Consider the following 20456-nt stretch of genomic DNA (forward strand, 5'->3'; position numbering starts at 1 on the left):
TGGACAGTACTTTCCTTAATATAGACACATAAGGCCACAACAAATTGATGATTTGTTCTACGGATTTTAGCCAAAAAAAAATGGAGCGAGCGAGCGAAATAAAAATAAATTAATTTTTATTCTATTTTTAAAAAAATCACAGGCGAGCGAAGAGCGAAAAATAAAAAATAGATATATTGTCTCTGTAAATTGATATTTGTTGCCAAATAAATGCATGATATCTTCAAAATACAAACACAAGGTCATTTAGTAGTACTAACTTATTTTAACTCTAGTCCAATGTTTGTTAAAGTATGATAAACAAAATATTCTCCAATAGTTATTCTGCTTATTCACAACAGGTAGTGACTACTTAATATTAACATGGTACACTGTACTTTTCACTAGCAAAGTTATATAAGAAGCTCAGTCTTCTGTCAATGAAAGTTAAATAGCATGACAATAAATAATATGCTAAACATCAAGCGTAAGAAATATCTTCAATTTGTATTAGTTCTAAATATCATAGGTTATAGTAGTATACATTATACTCAAATGCATTACTTTGGTTAGTTTAGCAATGTTAAAATTAGAAATGAGAAGTTTCAGTTTTGTAAAGTAAAAAACAACATAACTTCCTAATGAAAGAACAATAAGAAACAGATAGTTATTTTATTTTAATATAAAACACATGCCTTTTAATCAAAACTATTTATAGATGTGATTAGTAGGAGCCCTTTATTTTAACATAGCACAGTGACATATATTTGTCTAATTTGAGTGCCAAACAAGAGATGTGTTTGTCAGAAACACAATGCCCCCTACTGCGCCGCTTTGAAAATATATATTTATTTTTTTACATGAACTTGACCTTTCACCACTCAAAATGTGCAGCTCCATGAGATACACATGCATGCCAAATATCAAGTCAATATTGCAAAAAGTATGGCCAATGTTAAAGTTTTCGGACAGACAGACGGACAGTTCAACTGCTATATGCCACCCTACCGGGGGCATAAAACGACTAGTATCAGTTCTAGTATATTTATTAAATGACTAGTACTATAATATATATTTATAACAATAGTAGTAGAACAATATTTAGCGTGACTATTTAAAAAACACATCAATTTACAATAAAACATACTTTTCCAAGAAAAGTGCAATCACAAATGACTAGTATCAACTTTAATCTTAACACAAAACAATTAAAATCTGTAGAAATAGAAATTAAACTGGAAAATACGAAACACTAATATTTTTAAAAGTTAAAGCATTTGCTCTTTATTCCAATCCATGATTTTTCATTTTCAATCACAACATGTTAACATTTATAAACATGATGATGATGGTCATCATAAACACATACTTTTGCTTTGGTCTAATTTACAAACCAAATCAAAGTAAGAACTTTTGAAGGCTTGAATGAGTTCATTTGACTTTTTGTTTTTTTTTAAACTTCTTGGCGCCCTATGTTTTTGCCTCTTTTCCAGAATGTCGACAAGACACACAAATTGGCCTGACAATGGAATATTTTGTATACAAATCTGCAATATATGCATCGTTGTCATCTAACAGACAGTCAGGAGATCCACAGTGGATGCACACTGGTGGTAGGTAATGCCGACACTTGGCTGAGAAATAAGCTGTTTCCACCTCAGAGCTGCAGGTCACGCATCTCCGAACATACAGGTCAGGTGCATCTTCCAACTGATCTCCACAGATATACAAATGGCATGCCTTAATGTTCCGCAAGAATTCCTCCTGCAAGGAAGTGAAATGTTATGGAGCTTTTCACAAAATTGACAGTCATCATTATTCGCCCTATCCAAACAGAAAAAATCTATGGTCTTTTTTTCAGGCTTTCTAGAAATTCCCAATTTTACCAGCCTGAAGTGCTTGTAAAACTCATAAAACAGATATTAAACAATTTCTAATTTTATTTTCGCTATTTTTTTTTCCAAAAAGAATTTGAGCAACTTTAAGCAACTTTATCAACTGCCATTAGAAGCTTACTTTCAGAAAGATGAAAGTACGAAGAAAATTGCCATGTATTTGAAGGATTAAATAAAATTAAAAAAAAATTGTGTCTGTTATTTTGAACAAAATGTACACAAATGGCTTCGCTCGAAAATTCTGACTCAGGCTAGTAAAATTTCCCATATTACTAAATTTCTATTACTGTAATACTTCTCCAAAGCCTCTTCATAGACATGGAATTGATGGCAGCTATGTCTTGGATAAGTTCAAGAGCACATACATGTAACTAAGGAATAAGTGAATCAATATGTGTGAAAATTGTGTCATGTTAATCTACACTTCATGGTGATTCGCATGCAAACAAATTGCCAGAAGGATTGACCGACAGAGTGACTCCAATAAATTGCCTCCCAACCTTTGTGTTTGCAGCATTATTAGACTTGAAACCTATTCAAATCAAAGCAAAAACGAATGCATTTCCTTCATATTAAGATTATCATTTACCAATGCATTTTTTGTTTTACAACTATTTATATCTTGAATGGGCCTTTGATGGTATGAAATAAAAAACAATGTTTTGCAATGTCAATCTGGTGATATATTAACACATACCGTGTTTGATCAGACATTAACAAAAAATATTCGGGCTCTAAGTTGCAAACCAACAAGCCAAAGAGCTTTTTTCTGATCTGTAAAAATATGTATCATTCATATCAATTTATTGGATCAATACGTGTCTTTTTATAATCCTGCCAAACTGTGTATAACTGTGATGTTTAAATGTTAATTTAGACTCTTAAAAATTATGTAACCAACATGTTATGATCCTATAATGTTGAAACACGCTGTAGATTGTATTTTTACAAAACGTTTACCTGTTGTCGGTCAAGCTTGTTTGGACTGAAGACACATCTTGGCCTGCTACATTCTCCGCAAAGGACAGCATCTCGAAGCTTCTCATTCTAAAACAACATGGAAAGATATAGTGTAATGAAAGCAAAAATATTTTTAAAATGCTTTTTATGGCAAAATGCCCGCTTCAATTTCCAGCCTGCAAAAATGTTGACAACATGATATCATTTTGACATGATCACTTTTTCTCTTGGTGTTGCCAATTGCCAGGTGGAAGAAGGAACGGATGTATACTGCAACAAAAATGCACTTGGAATATTTCTCTGATTTTTATTTTAATATCACAGTTGTAATTCAATGAGGTTTAGTTTAAACCTATTTATTTTAGCTCGATTGCATTGAAAGCCTTAGGCTTTTTTGAAACGCTCTAGAGTCCTTTTCCTGGGACTAGAACCAGTACTTGGTGTCTATGGGGAGATCTAAAGCACGCTCCTACTATGGCAATTGAACCCGTGACCTCTCGGTCGCTAGGCGGACACCATATCCACTTTGCCAAGGCGACCTTACAATAAGGTTTGACAGTTTGACCTAAATATAATAATATAAACATGAAATAAAGTGTTAAGTGATTTGCGAGCTTCTAAAATTTTATAATTATCATTACCCTCAAAATTTCTCGATTCTCTTTATCATGGTTTTGTAATTCCTCATCATAGGTTCCACATGGTCTGGTTGAGGGTCTGTACTTGTCACGGGTCAGGGCTTTCCCAAACAACTGGAATTATTATTATGTTATTATAATTTATATAATTGAATTGGCATGTTTAAACCTTATCTCAAATGTTGCTTCCAGTTTCTAAACACAATAGTCACACATTATCATTTAAATCATTAAATTAACTACATGTCAGCTGGACAAGTTAAGTTAACTAAAATGTCAACAAGGTATATAGTTAAGTATATTTATGCCTTTTTATTAAACAAAAGGCAGAACATAATATGTTGTCAGATCAATGAAGTAAACATGAGTAAATTGATTATTCAAATTTAATTGTAACTATTGACCATTTGCACAGGTACACAACCTTCAAATGCCAAAGTAAGTTTCCAAAATATATTTGTAATTTACACAACTTCATCCATTCAATAAATATGTCATATAATGGAATACAAATGCGATAAATATACCTCACTGAATGGTAGGTAGTGTTCACCATTTTCGTCAGGCTTTGGTTCAGGGAGGAACCTGAGGCGGTCAAAAACATCCTGATCTCGGACTGGGTTGACGGAGCAGTAGCCACATTCATCGGATGAACACTTCTTTAACTGGAAGCAGTAGTGGCTGGATTCTGCATGCCTCTCAAAGAAATCCTTTAGAAGAAAGGACACTGATGTTTATAGACCCTCTTCCATATTAATAACATGTTGTTTTTTTGTCATTTTTTAAACAAGATGTATCTTTATACATAGGTTGATTTTTCATTATAAAATATAATAAACACACGTTTTCATTAATATTGTTAATAAGACAGCATAGCCTTCACAATATCCAATATTTAATAAAAAATGAATAATGTTACCCGGTAAACATTTAACTTTTAAAATTGAATAATTGTGTATTGTTCTGCGAAAACTGGACATAATGCTTGTGCATAAATTGTCATCCCAGATTAGCCTGTGCAGTCCACACAGGCTAATCTGGGACGACACTTTACGCACATGCATTATGCCCAGTTTTCTCAGAAAGCGACACAGTTAAACTTTCCATAACCTAGACAAATTGCTTGCCTGTGCCAGATGCATATTTTAAGGTTGAATGTTAAAAACCTTTATTTGTTTTTCTGTCAGATAATAGTATACGCACTGGCGCATATTAATTTAATGCGAAACAAATACTTAAATTGGAAGTGACATATTAAAAACTAATATAAATATGCATTATGTAACCAGTGACCATAAGCAATTTTAGTAGAGGGCAATATACAGTTATATCAATATAATTTTACTGAGAACAACAATTATTATATCATTTCCAGACAAGCAGGACATTATCTATGCATTTTTCTTTAAAAAATAAATTTAGTTTGTTTTACCTGCAGATGCTTGCTTTTCTTCAATTCAGCGCTTTTTGTGTCAGCTGTGGCTACTGGACTATCTGCTCCAAAGCCAACACCAGTGATATCTAAGATGGATGTGATCTCTTCATCTGATACCCCTTTCAAAGTTTTAACAGGGTTTCCTTTCAAGCTCATTTGTGAGAAACGTTTGTTCACAAGATCAACCACTGGTTCCATACTTTTCTTGAAAGCCTCATTCAGACCATCTTTTAGTCTGGCTTGGTTTCTTACTGCAGTTAGAGAAGACAAGTTTTTAACCATCTGTTCATACTTCTCTTCCATTTCATTTCTGTCTAGCGCAACATGCTGCAAGGCCAAATTTAAAATGGACATGCAACGTTCAGCTGGGTTGGTCCAACTATGTGATGGTGCCGTTCGGAGTGCAATTAGCATGTCCAAATCTAAATGCATGAAGATAAGAGTGAGCGACAACTTAACCGTTTCATAAGTGACTCTATGATCCGGTCCTCCATCAGTATAAAGGCACATGATTGGGGTTCTCAAATTTAATCCATCTGCAGAGTAGGCATCATTTAATCTTACGAGTTCAATAACTTGAGCAGCATGTCTAAATGGGCTAGATGGGCTGAATACCTTTTCTTTTGTTGTCACATGCATGTCCCCTGAAAAGAAGCTGTCTTTCGAGTCCCTAGGAATTTCTGTGACAAGAACAACTGAAGGAACAAGACCGCAAAGATGAAAATCATGGTCAGTTGCAACTAATACAGGTCCCTCTGAAGGTGTTAGAACCTTGTTATGCCCTCTTACTCCAGTTGATATAGGGATTCCTGGTTCTCCCACTGGAACTATTGCCTTGTCGTCCATGCATAAGAACATAGCACTGTCTCTAAACATCACACAAAATTCTTTCATATACTGAAAGTATTTTGCAGCATAGTGTGAATCAGGATGTGAAACTCTTGCCTGGCGTGTCTGCACACGGAATTTAACATTGAACTGACCAGTGTACCTTAAAGCAGTCTTATGAAATGGATTACTGGGACAAAACTGCAGTCGGATCGTTTCATTGCTAGGAATGGGTGTTCCATCAGGCACTCTTTTACAAATGTCATTCTTTAAAGTCTCTATTGAAATTGCCAATGGCAAATACATTTCATCACATTTTCGTCTTTCACTGACCTGTAAAACCTGTTCTTCAAAGAACTTTCCCATTTCTTCAAAAAAGGCATCATAATATGTATCAGAGCCATTAGTTGCTCGTAAATCAATCAATAACTGAGAGTCATCTGCGCCTATGATCTTCGACACCCTTTCATTAATTTCTTTTTCACTGGAAGAATTGGCACTTTCTTCATGCCCTGTTAGGCTAAAATACATGTGTCTAACGACTGACTTTGGGCATTTCACATAACTTATAAACTTGTCAATAAATTCGTCTCATAGCCCTGCTTGAGAATGTCGGAAGATCTTCTGAAATTTGAGAGATAACTTTCATGTTGCGGGATGTTTTGTCTTCTGTTTGACCTACTGGAACACTCCAAATGAAATTTAATGTTCCTATGCTTCCTCCATAAGCAACCCTATACAACATAATCGGTTTGGACAAACGAAGGTTTTTGATGAATTTGCGACGTTCAATACGATTATCGGGACAAAACTTGTCAAGGTGCACATAGGTATAATCTGATGTTTTCACTACTGTCTGGTTTAAATGACTATATTCTTCTTTAACATTGGACGGTGTTACAGGATCTATGCAAACCGAGTTCGAGTCACCGCAGTTAGCTGTTTCTCTTTTATGACTTATGTTTTGGTGTTTTTGGTTATCATTTTCAAGTCTGTCTTTGTATTGTTTTAGAGATTCTGCTAATTCACCCATGATTTTGGCTAACACTGTGTTTCGTTTATCACTCAATGATGGCAAACTAAGGGCGGAGTATAGATCACCAACCAATTCGCCAAGTCTGGCTGCCTTTACAATAGGTGGTCTGTGCCTAAGTAATTTGTAGCTGTTGTAATTTTGAAATTTGTTTAATTCAGTTGGAACATGACAACTGGCATCTTTCAGTCTTGCATGGCAGTGATCTACGTACCACAAGGCATTGCTGAGAGATTTTAGGGCTTGTTTTCCACTGTCCTCGACAATATTAGATGGCCATCCACACCCAGTACTTTGGGCCCAATCAATCAAGTCGCAGTACAGGTGTTGTGGACCAGAAAGTTTCTTTACTTTTGAGCTTGTGTTTACTTCATATTTTTTGGGCATAATGTATACCTTGGACTTGTTCATTAAAACTGTGAATGCATTGGAGTTTGAACTTGTTGATGGAAGTCGTGCAGAATTAATTGTATATTCGACCATTTTTTTGTCAAGTTCTACTGCGACATTTAGTTGCATGTTGATGTTCGAAATTTTTATTCTATCGCTACTACCAACTTTACTGCAGATATTTACAGAATTCACGCATTCGGGCGACATTTCGAGGCCTGATGATGATGCGGCTGCGATGAATAAATCGCTAAAATCATCCGTAATCCGGTGACACATTGCCACAGGAGAAAAAATTGAATTACCATTGGTGTCTTTCGCCGACACGACTATGCAGACGAGCGCCGCCATTATTTTACCATAAACCAATCTCATTATTATCGCAAAGCGTTATAAAAGTCGTAAAATACGTAGGCTAAATTAAACTAAATCTGTAAACAAATACATGCGGAGCAAAATTGTTGCTGCGGGCGCGAAATAAAAATAAAAATATTTTTATTTAGTTTTAAGATTTTTAGGTGCGGCAAATCCGACGAACATTTAATCAATTTGTTGTGGCCTAATAAGGCATTTGGTAAATTGCTTACCCATCAATTTTTCACAAGCATTTTGTTTTTTATACCGGTCTCACTTTGGAAAATCTCTGCTTTAATGCATTTGTGTGAAGTATCGTCCTAGATTAGCCTGTGCAGTCTGCACAGGCTAATCAGGGATTTCACTTTTCATTTTATGGTATTTTTTATTTAAATTAGGTGTCTTTCTCTTATCAAAAGTCAAGGTGGAAAGTGTTTACCCTGATTAGTCTGTGCGGACTACACAAGCTAATCTGGGACGAGACTTTACCCAAATGTCTTATGCCCCATTTTATTCCTGATTTAGGCACTTTCTTTTCCCCAAAGATTGGTATAGTTTGACTTAAAACAAGACATTTGGATTAACATTTTACATTTCTACTCTTATTGAAATTACATAGTGCCTGCAAACATTACATAGTGCCTGCAAACATTACATAGTGCCTGCAAACATTACATAGTGCCTGCAAACATGACATATTGCCTGCAAACATTACATAGTGCCTGCAAACATGACATAGTGACTGCAAACATGACATAGTGCCTGCAAACATGACAGTGCCTGCATTACATAGTGCCTGCAAACATGACATAGTGCCTGCAAACATGACATAGTGCCTGCAAACATTACATAGTGCCTGCAAACATGACATAGTGCCTGCAAACATTACATAGTGCCTGCAAACATTACATAGTGCCTGCAAACATAGCATAGTGCCTGCAAACATGACATATTGCCTGCAAACATTACATATTGCCTGCAAACATGACATAGTGCCTGCAAACATGACATAGTGCCTGCAAACATGACATAGTGCCTGCAAACATTACATAGTGCCTGCAAACATTACATAGTGCCTGCAAACATTACATAGTGCCTGCAAACATTACATAGTGCCTGCAAACATTACATAGTGCCTGCAAACATATTTGAAAAGTTTCATGATTAGCAGATGTCAATGTTTTTTTATGTAGTTTGGGGATAAAATTCCAGTTTGTTTCACTACATAAAAGACAAACATATTTTTGTTAACATTTTCCTCATGTGAAGATGTTAACTTTCATGTTAAGCTCTAATTCTCTTTAATTAGGTCATTTGGACTGAAATTTGTATATTGGTGTTGTTGCTTTTTTGCTGAGAAATACTTGAAAATTGAGGATACAAGTGTTTATACAATTATATTTAAAAGAAAAGTTCAAATAATGCAGTTGGACAGGAAGAAGAACTAGAAGTAGTTTTTTTTGGAAACCTTCCATCGGGATTTTTTGGCAGTGATTTGGGAAAAAATGTACTGGAATGGGAAATCTCAGGCTGTCTGGGGAGTCTTGAATACCCTGTGGTCCTACAACTAAGGAATATTTTCACTTAATCAATCAGTCTGTAAAATACGACAAACCACAAAAATAGCTCAACTTTCTTCGGACAAGCCGTATTATTATTCCCGAATTGCTCATGTGACCTCAACATATTAATAGCTGAGCAGTCTGGGAAAACTGGGCTTAATGCATTTGGTTGTAGTGTCATCCAAGATTAGCCTGTGCAATTAGCATAAGCTAATTATGGATGACAGTTTGCATAATTTTTATTTTTTTTAAGAGACTTCCTTAAAAGAAAAATTCCTGAAAAGTGGCATGTGTCCTCAATGATTAACCTGTGCAGACTTCACAGGCTTGTATGGAATTTACTTTATCAACTTGCGTTAAGCCCAATTTTTCCAGAAAGTGGCTCTAAATAGGTCTTAAACCCTTTCACAAAAGTGGAGCATGTTACACAGATGCAGAACAGAGAAAGCGGGATCAAGGTGAAGGACATAAACTCGACGCAAAACCAGCCGTTGAAGAGAAAAAGGCGACAGAAGAAAAATCACTGCCAGAACCCTCCAAAACCCCCGACAATTCGGAGAAACCAAACGAAAATAAGCTGCCAGAAGAAAAACCAGAAGCTCAGAAACCTAAAGGTAAATCCTCCACGCACAGTTTGGGCGCAAAGTGATCGTGAGTGAAAAAAAGAAACTGATCGTTTTCTATAGTATTGTGACTACTGTACTTCTGAGAATCAGTGACTTAAACTTCTTCTTGGCTTTGTGAACTTCTGTGAAGTGTGTTCACTCATGTGAAGTGTACTTATGTGAAGCTTTGTTTGATATTTTCAGTGCATGTAACACTTCTGAATACATGTGTACTCTTTGTTACACTGTCATTTATTAAATGCAGAAGTTCTGGGCATTTTTTTCTCTCCTTTGATTTGCAGGCGTGAAAGGCAATTAACAATATGTTTAACCCGTTACCACTTAGAAATGTATTTTCATGCATTTGTTGTTCCTTAGAAAGTTAAATTTTATTTAAGACCTTTAAAAAAAATTAAATTCAAGTTTTAAAGGCTTCATATCAAACCCTTAGATACTGATTAGCATCAAACAGCATAAAACCTGAACAGACTCTGAGTTACTCGTAGGCTGTTCTGGTTTTATGCTGTTTGCACATAGCCATTTTCATGTTTCTTCTTAGTGGAAAAGGGTTAAGCCCTAAAGCTACGGAGTCTGGCATTTAGGCATTTGAAGCTTCTTTGAATGTTTAACAACCTGAATAACCACTGCAATTATAATTTAAAGCAAAAGAATGTCAGAAGCCAGCCATTTAAAATTAAACTCCTGAAATTTACGGAAATGTCGGTGCTTGCAAGGATAAAACATGTTAGGGAAACGCCCTCGGAACCTCTGCATGCTTTGCTTTCAAACTTCTTACATATGGTTTCAATTGTATAATATTCCTCCTCTTAAAAATAATATGCAAATCAGGATACTGTTGACTACTGTTTTCTTGTTATTGCATTCATTTTAAAACTAAATGAGAATGAATTCCTACAAAAATGCCACGCATTAGGTGCCCCGAGTTATTTTTAATTTCAAAATCAGTCTGCTTAAAAAACTCATTTAAACAAAGTCAAGAAATACAGAACTTCATTTCCCTTCTGTTATTACTATGTTTTGAATGACATAAATAATAATAATGAGCAATTTTCATTAGCAATAAATAGACTTAAATGTACCCAAAGTTAATTGAAGAAAGTGTAATACTTACATGTACCCAAAGTTAATTGAAGAAAGTGTAATACTTAAATGTACCCAAAGTTAATTGAATAAAGTGTAATGTTTTCATTTCAATTTGAGAGGCTTCAATGTTTTCATGATCACAATACAGCAACTTATGTTGTATTTACTTTACTTTTCTGATATTCCTAAATGCTAACGTTGCAGTATTTTGGATAACTAAGATATTACAATGACTGTGATTGTTTGTGCTTTATTAAGGCAATTATAACAGTGTTTTTTTACCAAAATCTTTAAATAAAAGGGGTAGGTATGTACAAGGGCCAAATGTTTTTTTTTGTTAAGTTTTTCTACTATACTTAGTTATTTCTCACCTTAATAATGATAAACAAGTACAGAATTCTTCTGAATCTCTTTACAACATTTCTTGGCATAGTGAGAAAGTTCAATTTTGCAAAAATGAGCAAATCTTAAAAAATATGTTCGAACAATTTACTCCCTAAAATGTTAAGGGTCCGCATAAAAATAAGGGTTGGTTGGGTAAGTAGAAACAAAGAACTTTTGTATGTATTCCTTTCTTAGAATGCCTCTGTTACTTCATTATCTGTTAGGCAACCTAACTTACATGTGACAGCATTCCACTGTTGGTCAGTCTTCCTGAAATAAGAGTGTTAATTTTAATACCGGGTGAATTCCAGTATATAATATGGAATTTTTCAATTTTCAAATATTGCAGCCAGTAATTGACTCAACTTCAAAAAAATGGAGAGGATTAAAACTTTTAGTTTTTTATAAATTCATAAATGTAAACAAGGAAAAATAAGTCTTAATTTAACCATTCTTAAAATGAATGTTAATTAATATAAAGTGGAGTTCTGTTAGGGAAAATTACAAACTATACTGATGCAGGAAAAGAAGGTCTTATTTGTGAACTGGATACAATTTTGTTTGATGGTTATTTTTCTTCAGTGCCACAGAATAAAACTGAAATTGTAATGCAAGAGGTACATGGGACAATAGTAACACAAGATGTACATGAGAAAATTGTAACACAAGAGGTACATGAGAAAGTTGTAACCCAAGAGGTACATGAGAAAATTGTAACGCAAGAAGTACATGACACTAAAGAAACCTCGTGTTCACACATGTGTGAAATAGGGTGAATTACGTGTGAAACTCGCAAGAAATTTGAATGATGACAGTGAATCATAGCACCCCAGTATGTCAAAGGTAGACAGAGTTGTTGTTCTGAGTTCTGCTTAATGTTTTATTCTTTTGTTCAAAATTCTTTATTTTTTATGATTTTTTGTCCCATACCATCGCTCAATATATAAAAGACTAAAGATTTGGTTTGATAATGAAGATCACTGTAAATCAATGCTCAGTTTAAATACAGAAATTATTATGTATTCTAAGTATTCTAAGTACATACAATCAGTATACCCCCATTACCATTGGTAATGGGGGCTATATAGGAGTCACTTTGTCTGTCGGTCAGTCTGTCTGTCCCGAAATTTCATCGGATTTTCATCAAACTTGGTCACAAATTGTATCTATTTAAAATATGGGTCATGCCGTGTCAAAAACTAGGTCACAGGGCCACTTAGTGTGTTTTAAACCGAAAGTTTGTCCATAAATATGTAATTTATTGATAATACTTTAAAATAACTTGTTACATTTGTTCACCATCATGGGACGGTGTGTCATGTGAAAAAAGAACGTCAACATCTCAAAGGTCAAGGTCACACTTGGAGTTCAAGGGTCAAATGCATGTCCGGGCCATAACTTTATCATTTATTGTGAGATTTAAAAATCATTTGGCAAATTTGTTTACCATCATTGGACGGTGTGTCGCGCGAAAGAATTTCGTCGGTATCTCCAAGGTCAAGGTCACACTTGGAGTTCAAAGAAAGGTCAAATGCATGTCCGAGCCATAACTTTATCATTTATTGTGAGATTTTAAAATCATTTGGCACATTTGTTCACCATCATTGAACGGTATGTTACGCGAAAGAATTACAACGATATCTCCAAGGTCAAGGTCACACTTTGAGTTCAAAGATCAAAAATGGCCATAAATGAGCTTCTCCGGGCAATAACTATGTCATTCATTGTGAGATTTTAAAATCATTTGGCACATTTGTTCAGCATCATTGGCGGTGTGTCGCGCGAAAGAATTATGTTGATATATCCAATCCAAGGTCAAACTTTTAGTTCAAAGGTAAAAAATGGCGCTAAATGAGCTTGTTCGGGCCATAACTTTGTCATTCATTGTGAGATTTTAAAATCATTTGGCACATTTGTTCAGCATCATTGGGCGGTGTGTCGCGCAGAAGAATTATGTTGATATCTCCAAGGTCAAACTTTGAGTTCAAAGGTCAAAAATGGCCATAAATGAGCTTGTTCAGGCCATAACTATGTCATTCATTGTGAGATTTTAAAATCATTTGGCACATTTGTTCACCATTATTGGATGGTGTGTCGCGCGAATGAATTACGTCGATATCTCCAAGGTCAAGGTCACACTGTGAGTTCAAAGGTAAAAAAATGTCCGTCAATGATCTTGTCCGGGCTATAACTATGTCATTCATTGTGAGATTTTAAAATTACTTGGTACATTTGTTCACAATCATTGGACAATGTGTCATGCGAACGAATTACGTCGATATCATCAAGGTCAAGGACACACTTGGAGTTCAAAAGTGAAAAATGGCCATAAATGAGCTTGTCCGGGCCATTACTATGTCATTCATTGTGAGATTTTAAAATACTCTGTACATTTATTGTGTTCATAGTCATTGGACAGCGTGTCATGCGAAAGAATTCAAGACTTCAAAGGTCAAAATGGCCATAAATAATAATGGCATAATAATTCTTAAAAATCACCATTTAGATTCTCTTGTTTTGTGAAGACAGCTTGCAAAATATTCTGTGTCAATGCGGCATGTGGGGGTATACGTCATGTCTGTGACAAAGCTCTAGTTTTCTTATGTTTTTGAGCACATTTATGTTTATTTTTCCAAAGTTTTTTGTGAGTGATAAAAATGCATGTTAACTTTGTTTAGGGTGCTTTTAAGAAAATATCATTTACTTCAGTGTGTGAAACTGATTTATCTACTTTATTTTCGATATCATATACAAAAGGCATGAGAATAACCCTTAAAATATAGAATACGAAAGATAATGTTGCAGAGCTTAGAACAGCTTTATTCTGTCACCTGATACCAAAATGCTTGGGTGATGTGATACAACCTTGATTTCAGTGCGGGAACCGAATTTTGAAGGCCTTTGCAAACAGTTTGGATCCAGATGAGACGCCACAGAATGTGGCGTCTCATCAGGATCCATACTGTTTGCTATTCTGATAATATTCTTTGAAAAAATCGAAGAAAATGCAATTTTAGAAATTCAGCAGACGACATTTTAGCAGAAGACAAATTACTCAGCATGAAAAGGGTTAATATAATAATTTTATTGATGCAATATTGACTGAAGAGAGGGTGGGACTTGCATTACATTTTGTGATTGACAGAGAAAATTATGGATAAAAATTAAGGTATTTGCATGTATGTCATTATAATAAATTAAAATAATTCTTACAAACATATTTTTTTTGTTTATTAAATTAAAAAATATATGTTTCGGCCATAGCCTTCATCAGTAGTATCATACATAGTTTTCATAGCTGTCATTATAATTATTAGTAAATTTACGTAAGTAATACCAACAGGAAGTTTTTATTTAAGACATTGAGGCGTTTCAAACGCATCTTAAAACTGACAAACACTTTCTTTACTGACGTATGGTAAATATAACTATTCACAAACACCAAAACCAATTTTGTTGTAAAAACTTCATTATTAAGCTGGATTACATTACACCAACTTGTATTTAAAAGTTGTAGATGGTGAATCGGGAAGTTTATATAAACAATTTAAGATATAAATTATGATAATATGATATCATAATTTTTTTATAAAAATATAATAACTCAAAACACACCTTATGATAAATTAGGGGATCAGAAAAATAATTTATTTCCTGATAAAAATTCTAGAGTTTAATTGTTTGCTATATTGTTCTGCAGGTTAACAATTTTATGATCAACACTTTTGTAAATTAGCTTTTACTTTAATGTTATTGAAACACGATTTTTACTAGTTTCTTCAATAAAGCCAGTTTTTGTTTGCAAAAGAGTCTATGTATTTACTCATCTTATTGATAAATCTTTTTTATGATATTTTTTATTTAACTAAAACTAAATGAAATAAAAAACACAAATGATTACATAACATAATTGTGCGTTTGTTGCAAACATATAAAACAGAACAAAATATATTAATTATGAATATATGCTGACATAGAGTGTTTGTGACATAGTTTGAGTGTGATTTTTATTGGCGGCTAAAATACGTTGTGTGATATTTAAAGATAGAAAAACTAAATAATTTTGCTCTTTATTAGACGCTGTGAAAAAAGTGAAACAAAATTTTTGTGGTAAAAAAGTGCTGCTTATATACTAGAAATTGCGGTGAATGTATCAACTAATTAGCAACTGTAATTAGCAACTGGTTTATTGTTGATGCAGATAATAACAAATTACAAAATATGTAGGTGAAACATCAGTTGCTCAGGGTTTTTTTTTCCACTTTTTGGGAAGATAGCCCATGGCTTTGGAATTGGGAATTTTATCGGCATTTGCATGAAATTGGGAAAATAAATTCATTAGCCTTTTTTTCCACACGAAAAGTCCACTGATTAGGGAAATGCTAAATTTGATTTAACTCTTTACAATCATTCAAATTAAAAGAAAAAAATCATATAATACTTTGTTAGATGTAATTGAATAAAAATTGAGATAAAATACACATAAGACTTCTTTCTAAAAAAAAAAAAAGAAAACATTTTTTTTTTTTTTTTAAATTGGGAATTTTTTGCCACATTTTGGGAAAAAAATTTTTTTTGGGATTGGGAACATAGCCGAATTTCGGCTATAAAATAGGGCCCAAAAAAAACCTGGTTGCTACAACATACAAGTTCTGATATTGCAATTTCAAGGAGTCAGATATCGTAACACTTTATTATAGCAGCAGTATGTATAATGTTGGAAAACTGTACATTTAAAAAAAACTTCCTTTTTTATTATCACAGGTTTAATTGCTATGTTATTAATAGCAAAATATGTGTTTACTAAGTGTATTTTGACTATGATAAATAATGAAATATGTTAAAGCTTGTAATATTTATCCATTCTCTTTCATGTGAAACATGTTTGTACAAACATGTGTTGTTTTGTGCGCTGTTTTCATTGTATATGTATAAAAATTTATTAGAATAGATAATCACATAGTATTAAAATGTTTATATGTCGAAGAAATGGCTATGATTTTGACTCAGACTAAATTCTTAATTGAATGTTTCTTTGTTCATCAGTTATCCAGTTATTGTCATGAAGAATGAATTTGAGGATTTTCACATGTAAATAGCCCAATTGAGACTGTAAATATGTGGGTTCAGTAACCATTTAAATGTTTTGAAGCAATACATGACAATATCTTGCACACAATGTATGTCATTTTTAACCCTTTCAGTGCGGGAACCGAATTTTAAAGGCCTTTGCAAACAGTTTGGATCCAGATGAGACGCCACAGAATGTGGCGTCTCATCAGGATCCAAACTGTTTGCTATTCTGATAGTATTCTTTGAAAAAAAATCGAAGAAAATGCTAATTTTAGAAATTCAGCAGACAACATTTTAGCAGACGCCAAATTTCCCAGCATGCAAAGGGTTAATCAAATCTAATGGTGCACTATAAATGAATATATTGTGTGATATAAATGTTAAATTAACAAAGCAACTAAATATTTGTAAAAACTTGTTGATAAACATTTGCCAACTAGAAAACAATTTAGTTTGGCATAACTACAGGTAAGTTTTTAATTTAGTTTTTGCTTATGATCAATTATAATTAATACCTCGAGATCCAAATTTCCTTAAAAGTATGGTTCATATAATAAAAAGATAAAGTGTCCAAACCTGTTTCATGGGTTCCTGAAGCTAGGCCGATATTGTGATAAAATCAAATAGTAATAGTTTTATGTTAACCCTTTGCATGCTGGGAAATTTGTCGTCTGCTAAAATGTACCGGTAGTTGCTGAATTTCTAAAATTAGCATTTTCTTTGATTTTTTTCAAATAATACTATCAGAATAACAAACAGTTTCGATCCTGATGAGAAGCCACATTATGTGGCGTCTCATTTGGATCAAAACTGTTTGCAAAAGCCTTCAAAATTCGGTTCCAGCACTGAAAGGGTTAATAAATCTAAATGTTTTTCATACATTATGTACAGATTTACTAATATCTGGTACATGCTGATAATGGTTTTATGAGTAGAATTTATAACAGATTATAATTACCATGATTATTATTAGTATTATTATTACCATTATACTTATTGTATATTATATGTATATATACAATGTCTCTTCGTGTCTGTTAGCTTAGTTTTGTTCCATTCTGTACACTATGCATTTGTTGACATGATTTATAAATATTACTAAGGCATTGTAATGAAAATTACGCTAATTTACACTTGTTTTGTAATTTATGGACACTCATGTTCCTAATTCACAGTTACAAACTAGAATAAACAATATTGTTTTAATCATTTATGTTTTTATCATTCTTGTTGATTTGTTGGTGTTAGTGTGTCTACAGTTTTGTTTAACTTCAGATTATTGGTAAACTTGAAATTTCATTTACACTTCATACAGACAAAATTCTACGCACATTTGATTGGATTGGAATGCTTGTCTGTTTGTTGTTAGATTTCAGTCTTCCTCTTAGAAAACAGAGTTAATTGCATGTGCAGAACATGTCGTCCAATATAAGCCTCTGCAGTCAGCGCAGGCTAATCAGGATCACACCTTCTTCCTGAACTTTAATTTTTGCTTTGAAGAAACTTGTTTGAACTGAAAGATACCATAAAAGTGGAATGTCTTGTTCCAAATAAGTCTGTGCAGACTGCACAAGCTAATCTGGGACGACACTCTTCACACATGCATAAAACACTGTTTTCTCAGGGGCTCGTTTGTAAAAAAAACCACAACAACTCTCCTCAAAATGTGCAATTTAACTAGGCAAGTCTTAATTCTTGTATTCTTGTTAGCGCCCAAGTAAATGTTACAACTCCGCCTATATAAAAAAACGAAAATAAGCATAAGTTTAGTGGTACAAAATTCAACAGTGATGATTGCATGGCTGTGCCAATTTCAATCATGATAAAACAACATTTTTTTGTTGGTACCATATTGTTCACAAGTACTATTTTCTTTTAACTGTTTATTCGAATATATGTTTTTATAAACAAATTTATTTTCTGCTGGCAGACAAAAATATCTATCCATTTATTTGTTGGATCTCTTCTAAGCTTATCTGCTTTTTATAATCATAACCATTTTTATGAATTGAATGGAAACGATCCTGAAAATCAGAGCTACATGAAGTTAACATTGTTTTCTATCTTCTTCAGCTCTGGTGATTATGCTGAATGTTGCATGCATATCACATATTGATATCCTTACAGCGTAGTGATGGCTTCTTAGATGTCTTCTCTTAAAATCCAAGAAGCTCTCATTCATAACTTTTCACAAACCAGAATCCATGTAGTATCTGGTGGTATCTGGGGTATCGGGAGAGGCGCCCCCCCGGAAAACTGCCCCCTTATTTTAAAGGGGGCGGAGAGGTGCCCTCCCATCAAATGTTTATGGGCGGAGAACTGCCCTCCCATCAAATCTTTAGGGGCGGTTAGCTGCCCCCCTGTCGGAATTAAGCAGGCGGAGATCTGCCCCCTCACAATAATTCATTGGGCAGAGAAGTGCCCTCCCGTGTCAACTTCAATTAACATGAAATGTCGGGCATCATCATCACACCTTTTTACCGCAAACAGTTACTTAAACATACATAGTTTCCGATGAGAAGTAAAATGCAAATTGTGAGCAATAATTTAAGTAATGAAAACAATACCACAAGTTCCTAAATATTAACCCTTTGCCTCTCAAAAGCAAAGTGAAAAAGGCTATGTGCAAACAGCATAAAACCAGAACAGCCTGCAAGTAACTATCAGCCTGTTCAGGTTTTATGCTGTTTGCTGCTCATCAGTATCTCATGGTTGGAAATGAAGCCTTCAAAACTTGAATCTGGTAAGAAAGGTTGTGAATTAAATTAAATTGTCATAGGGACAATAAATTCATAAAAATACGTATCTACCAGTAAGTGGTAAAGAATTAAACAAATAGTTACAATATTTCTGTGCACATTTTCATGATGTTTCATTCCAGTGAATTATCAGGGGGTTATTGCCCTTATATTATAATTCGTCCCACGTAATGATCACATAGATTTACAAAGCACATCTATGGGGAGCATCCATCAGTTTCAGTAAAATTCTGGGGGGTTTTATAAAGTGAAATTTAGGCACAGTTAATGGTATAAGAATAGGTATTTTGTATATATTTAATTACATAGCACTATATATATTATGTTTTGTGTTTTGAATGTGAGCTCAAAATCTATTCTCTACTCCTGTGATGGTGATGTGTGACAATATTTCCAGCTCTCTTTTTCGTTGAACTAGCAGACCTGGGGTAAGTATTTAACAACTTTCTTGCGTATCATTTTATATAGCAAAAGAAACTTCAGCTAACAGGTTTTATATTACTTACTATGTTGCTTAAAGTCATAAAATATTAAAAACAATGTTTTAAGTTAAGGAAGCCAGATTTTCTAAATTGTACATTAATTGTTCCATTTCATATACATGTAGCAATAAAATGTTAATATAAATTTTGTAAGTGCTTGTCTCTTATTTGAAATGGTATACTTTGTAATTATTTAAGTTGTGTGTTATTCACTAGTTATTTCATGTTATAAAGCTTCCTGAGTATACACTATACTGGCACTGCTTTCAACATTAGGAGGGAGGGGTGGAGAGGGGTGTATAGTGTGGGGGTGTGGTCATTTATTACATTATCTTCCAAAAATGCAAAAAAAAACAATATTTTTTTTTTGGGGGGGGGGGATTCTTGGGTGGGATGGTTGGACTGTATTTCAAAAATAAAATAATAAAAAATAAATATTTGTGTTTTTTAACCATGTTTGAAAAAAAAATGAGATGTGTTCGTCAGAAACACAATGCCCCCTATTGCGCCGCTTTGAATTATTTTTTTTTACCTTTGACCTTGAAGGATGACCTCGACCTTGAACTTCCACCACTCAAAATGTGCAGCTTTATGAGAACGCTGTTTAAAAAAAAGAGTGTGACCTTTGACCATGAAGGATGACCTTGACCTTGAAGGATGACCTTGAACTTCCACCACTCAAAATGTGCAGCTTCATGATAACGCGCTTTGAATATTTTTTTTACCTTTGACCTTGAAGGATGACCTTGACCTTGAAGGATGACCTTGACCTTGAACTTCCACCCTTCAAAATGTGCAGCTTCATGATAATGCCGCTTTGATTTTTTTTGGGACCTTTGACCTTTAAGGATGACCTTGACCTTGAAGGATGACCTTGACCTTGAAGAATGACCTTGACCTTGAACTTCCACCACTCAAAATGTGCAGCTTCATGAGAACGCCGCTTTGAAATTTATTTATTTTTTACCTTGGAGG

At 33.9% G+C, this 20456-nt stretch overlaps 2 protein-coding genes across 5 annotated transcripts in view; one reads left to right on the top strand and one right to left on the bottom strand.

Moving 5' to 3' along the window:
- LOC127847823 (dual specificity calcium/calmodulin-dependent 3',5'-cyclic nucleotide phosphodiesterase 1A-like) overlaps positions 1-20456 on the top strand; it is a 305382-nt gene that overhangs the window by 281134 nt on the left and 3792 nt on the right. For all 4 annotated transcript variants that reach the window (XM_052380018.1, XM_052380019.1, XM_052380016.1 and 1 more), the window contains one exon: positions 9506-9688. In XM_052380018.1, the coding sequence (XP_052235978.1) occupies positions 9506-9688 (183 nt within the window). The remainder of the gene's footprint in view (positions 1-9505; positions 9689-20456) is intronic.
- On the bottom strand, positions 644-6307 carry LOC127847824 (uncharacterized). Its single transcript, XM_052380021.1, has 5 exons — positions 4905-6307; positions 4000-4182; positions 3476-3586; positions 2835-2921; positions 644-1743 (listed from the first exon to the last, which is right to left on the bottom strand). Exons 1-5 carry the CDS (start codon positions 6264-6266, stop codon positions 1450-1452), a joined length of 2037 nt encoding a protein of 678 aa, XP_052235981.1. The 5' UTR covers positions 6267-6307; the 3' UTR covers positions 644-1449.

This window comes from Dreissena polymorpha, chromosome 10, assembly GCF_020536995.1.
Source record: "Dreissena polymorpha isolate Duluth1 chromosome 10, UMN_Dpol_1.0, whole genome shotgun sequence".
NCBI lineage: Eukaryota > Metazoa > Mollusca > Bivalvia > Myida > Dreissenidae > Dreissena > Dreissena polymorpha.

Coding starts and splice junctions, on each gene's coding strand:
- LOC127847824 (XM_052380021.1), bottom strand. CDS start 6,266: ATGTATTTTAGCCTAACAGGGCATGAAGAAAGTGCCAATTCTTCCAGT. Junction 4,183..4,904: donor AGAAAAGCAAGCATCTGCAG/GTAAAACAAACT, acceptor TTTCTTCTAAAG/GATTTCTTTGAGAGGCATGC. Junction 2,922..3,475: donor AGAATCGAGAAATTTTGAGG/GTAATGATAATT, acceptor ATGTTGTTTTAG/AATGAGAAGCTTCGAGATGC.